Below are 3825 nucleotides of genomic sequence, written 5' to 3'. Positions count from 1 at the left end.
AGGCAAATTCTTGCAAATGATTATTTCAACCTTTTGCTCTGTGAAATTTGCACGGCCTATAGTCCTACTTTGGAGTGTGGAATGCATGAAAGTTCACTATTCAAAGTTCAAAAGCTTTATTTCCCATGAAAGGAAACATTTGAGAATTGCATGATCGCCCTGCAAGCATTGATTTCTGAGCCAAATTAGCTCTAAATATTACAAATATTTTTCAGAATGGCCCTTTACCGTTGAAGTACCGTGTCAGACTGAGCTGTAAGAAGATGAAGATGAGTCTTCCGCAGCAGGAGGGCCAGAACAGCACCGGTCGGTCCGCTGAGAGTGACTCTGCCAGTGACAAAGCCTGCAGCCCTGCCGGCGTCCCCTCCACCTCCTCCTCCTTGCCCAGCCCTGGCACCCCGGTGCAGTCCCCACACCCACACTTCCCCCACATCTCCAAACCCGTCAACGGCGCCTCCACCTCGGCCCCTGCCCCGACCAGACCATTCCCCTTCTGAAACAAACCACGGAAGGCCTTGCTGAATGGTTCTTCTGTGTCCTCGGGACTGGCCTGAAAACCGGGCCCACAGCCAACGCCAGACCGCTCAGCTAATATCTTCATGCCAATGTAGTTCCATTGTTGTAGACGCTCTCTTTTCGTTATCGTTGTTCTTATAAATATATGATATATGTTTAATGTAGTGGAAGTGATGCATTTCTATAGGAACATAGCGGGATGTGATGTTAAAGGAAAAATCCACTCAAACAACCTTTTGGTATTTTTTCCATTAGTACACTGTTGATACAGTCCAAAAATATTTTGCATGTCAGCAGTCAAGTTTTCAAGATAGGATTTTCAAGAAGCAAAGTGTCACTTGCCACATCATCATCATGATGCAAAGCACATCAGATAATGCAATACACATCATGATGATGATGTGGCAAGTGACATTTTGCTTCTTGAAAGTCTAATATCTTGAAAACTTGACTGCTGATATGCAAAACATTTTGGGACTGTATTAACAGTGGAATAATGAAAAAAAATACAACAATATAGTTTGAGTAGATTTTTCCTTTAAGTTGGTGAAAGGGATGTTGGCCACAGTGCAAATGTTAGACTGGTGGTGAATGGCAAATTAAAGCCCCCCAAAAGCTGCATTTTATTTTACAGATGTGACTGAAGATAGCCTTTATATGATTTTCTTCCTTTACATTTTTTTTTTTTAATGATAATATTTTAAGTGTGTATTTTAGCCTATTTTCGTCAGATAAAGCATGGTGATGAAACCTCGTAGGCTTTACTAATATTTGAAACGGTTGCCTCTACATCGTTCTTTCGATTGGCTTTTGGAATCGTTTCACAGAGATATTAATCGTTATAATGTGTAAACAATTATTGTAGTGTTAGGCCCATGATTTTAGGGGAAAACATATGAAATATCTACGTAAATGTAGCCTACAACGCTGTATTAGGCTATACTCGAAAAATGTTTTTTTAGCTGCAGTGGAATCGAATTGCTTATAGCCTCGACACACCCTGAAGCCTTGCAGTCATCAAGCAGTTCAGAAAGTCCACACACACACGTATATAGCGACATATATACATATTTAATCAGCGATTGTCAAATACTTTGACCTGAACAGCCCCCCTCACCCTTCATTTCATGCTCGATGACAAATGTTTTGATGTCTCCCGTGTTCTGTGTATCGCTCGATTGTATGGACAACTATTGTATTGTTACTGTTGCACAGTATAAAAACATCTAAATAAAACATTTTACACTTAAAGACGCTGGGGTGTTTTTATTTTGTGATATCTGGTGGTGTCAGTGTGTGCCCTCTTTGAATGCAATTTGAAAATATATGTCATGGGTCTATTTGGACAAATTTCCCTAGATTTTAGTCTCTTTGAATTTTAGTATTTTGGTTTCATTCATGCATTGTTAAGTTAAATATCCGTTGTTTTGTTGTTCAAATAATACGAATTGGCAGACAAAGCAGACCACCAAGGGCATTTTGAAAAGATGGACAGATGTCTCATCCTGGTGCAGCATTGATTTAATTTCATTCACAAGAGGCCACTACTCTCAAATATACATGTTTTGTTTGTTTTGAATAGGCCCAGAATATCATTGACTAAGATATTTTCCATCGCATTCAATATCTGTAGCATAATAAAGGATTATAAAATGAATGGGTGAAAGAAATTGCTGCGAGAAAGTTACAGGTTTTCAGTGCAGGAAATCTACACATTTATTTAGGGGCATTTCAGACCGAAGTCATCTTTTTTTGTCAATTGCTTGTCGACCATCATGGAATAGAATAAACCAATATTTCACTATTCAAATTCCAATATTTTCCTATCTTTGTTTGACTATCATCTAATTTAAAGTTTTGTAATATACGATTTTATGTCGAGGTCATTTTCGTTAGCTGCACGTAGGCTATAAGGACGTGTCATTCATTAGGCTTACACTGGTGTCTCTTCAAACAAGATTGACCTATCCCCCAAAATAAAGACGTTTTTATAAGGTTACATGTAATAAATTAAAAGTATTGAATAAAATATAAATATTTAAAAAGTTCGAATTGGATCAATTCAATTTTGCTCGTGGAAGAGAGACAACAAAGTTAATGTTCGGGAAATAAGGGTCAAAAGGACGAAGTCGTGGTTTATGCAGCCTGTAGTCTGAAGCCACAATCAAACGACTGTCCTATTCAATCATTTTACAAACTCTTTTGTGATGGGTTTGTAGTATTAATAGATGCGATTCGTTAAGTTTTATATGCCCAGATACATGTATCTCATATTGTTACTGAGCTGAGGGATATTCGGGAGTCTGTCCACAGTTTATTCAGTGGTGAGCTAAAGGCCATGGTATTCAGATTGGGGGCGTTGATGTGCCTCATGTTGACTCGCAGATGGCATGATGTGACTTAATCTTAGAACATTTCGAGCAATAGACAACTTTTGGGTGTGTGCAAGTTTTTATTTTGTGTAGCCTGCATTAGGCAACTGGTGTTCTGTTTTACGTAGCCCATAGGTCTACTGGCGTGATAGGCAAGTGGAGTGCATTAATGCATGGAGCACCCCACAACCCTTCACTGGAGGAGCCAAGGTTTATGGTGAGCTTGTTGCTTTAGCCTTTAAAGTGTGCCATGGTGGTGATGTGTTAGGCTATGTTTTTCAAGGCCGTTGGTTTTATGAAATGTACATTAAATTTGAATAGGCATTGAGTGGTTTCAAGCTCTCTCCCTTATGGCGAACACATAGGACTATCTTGGTTGTGGTGACAGATAATATGGACATTGACATTTTTTAAAGGTCCAATGCAGCTGTTTTTATCTCAATAAGTACCTTCCTGTGATTGTTTTAAATTAAATAGGTCAAAAGCAACTGTCGTATCGCGTAAGTGCTGGCAATCATTGCTGATAAACAAAGGAGTCCGCTCATACTGAACTTTGATCATAAGGTTTATTCAGATCATAAGGTTTATTCAGATCACAAGCTTTCAGCATAAGTTACAGGTGACATGCCCACCCGGAGAGTGACGCCTCAGAATGGCCGCTCTGCCTTCTTCTTCGTTTAGCCCCTACTTATAAACAATGCAAAAAGATGCTCCCTCTTCTGGCCAATCACCAGTCTCCCCTGTCTACAACACACTTCCTGTCTGTTGTATGTGGCGTTACACTAAAACATTCCCTCTTGATACTAAAATTAACGTCCTCTCTGGTTCCACTTAAAACATTTAACAAAGGCATAATCCTAATACATGACACAACAAGAATAGCTTCTAAGCAAAAAGCTATTTCTCAAGCAAAAATGTTGCTAGGACTGTCTGGGAG

At 39.2% G+C, this 3825-nt stretch overlaps 1 protein-coding gene across 2 annotated transcripts in view; it reads left to right on the top strand.

Moving 5' to 3' along the window:
* Nucleotides 1-1767, top strand: part of LOC121569317 (polycomb complex protein BMI-1-A-like) — a 9512-nt gene extending 7745 nt beyond the window's left edge. For both annotated transcript variants that reach the window (XM_041880173.1, XM_041880174.2), the window contains exon 10: nt 216-1767. In XM_041880173.1, coding sequence (XP_041736107.1) covers nt 216-497 — 282 coding nt within the window. In that variant the 3' untranslated portion in view covers nt 498-1767. The remainder of the gene's footprint in view (nt 1-215) is intronic.
* Nucleotides 1768-3825: the final 2058 nt, after the last annotated feature.

Source organism: Coregonus clupeaformis, chromosome 7 (genome assembly GCF_020615455.1).
Source record: "Coregonus clupeaformis isolate EN_2021a chromosome 7, ASM2061545v1, whole genome shotgun sequence".
In the NCBI taxonomy this organism is placed as follows: Eukaryota; Metazoa; Chordata; class Actinopteri; order Salmoniformes; family Salmonidae; genus Coregonus; species Coregonus clupeaformis.
This window is presented reverse-complemented; position numbering and strand designations above follow the sequence as displayed.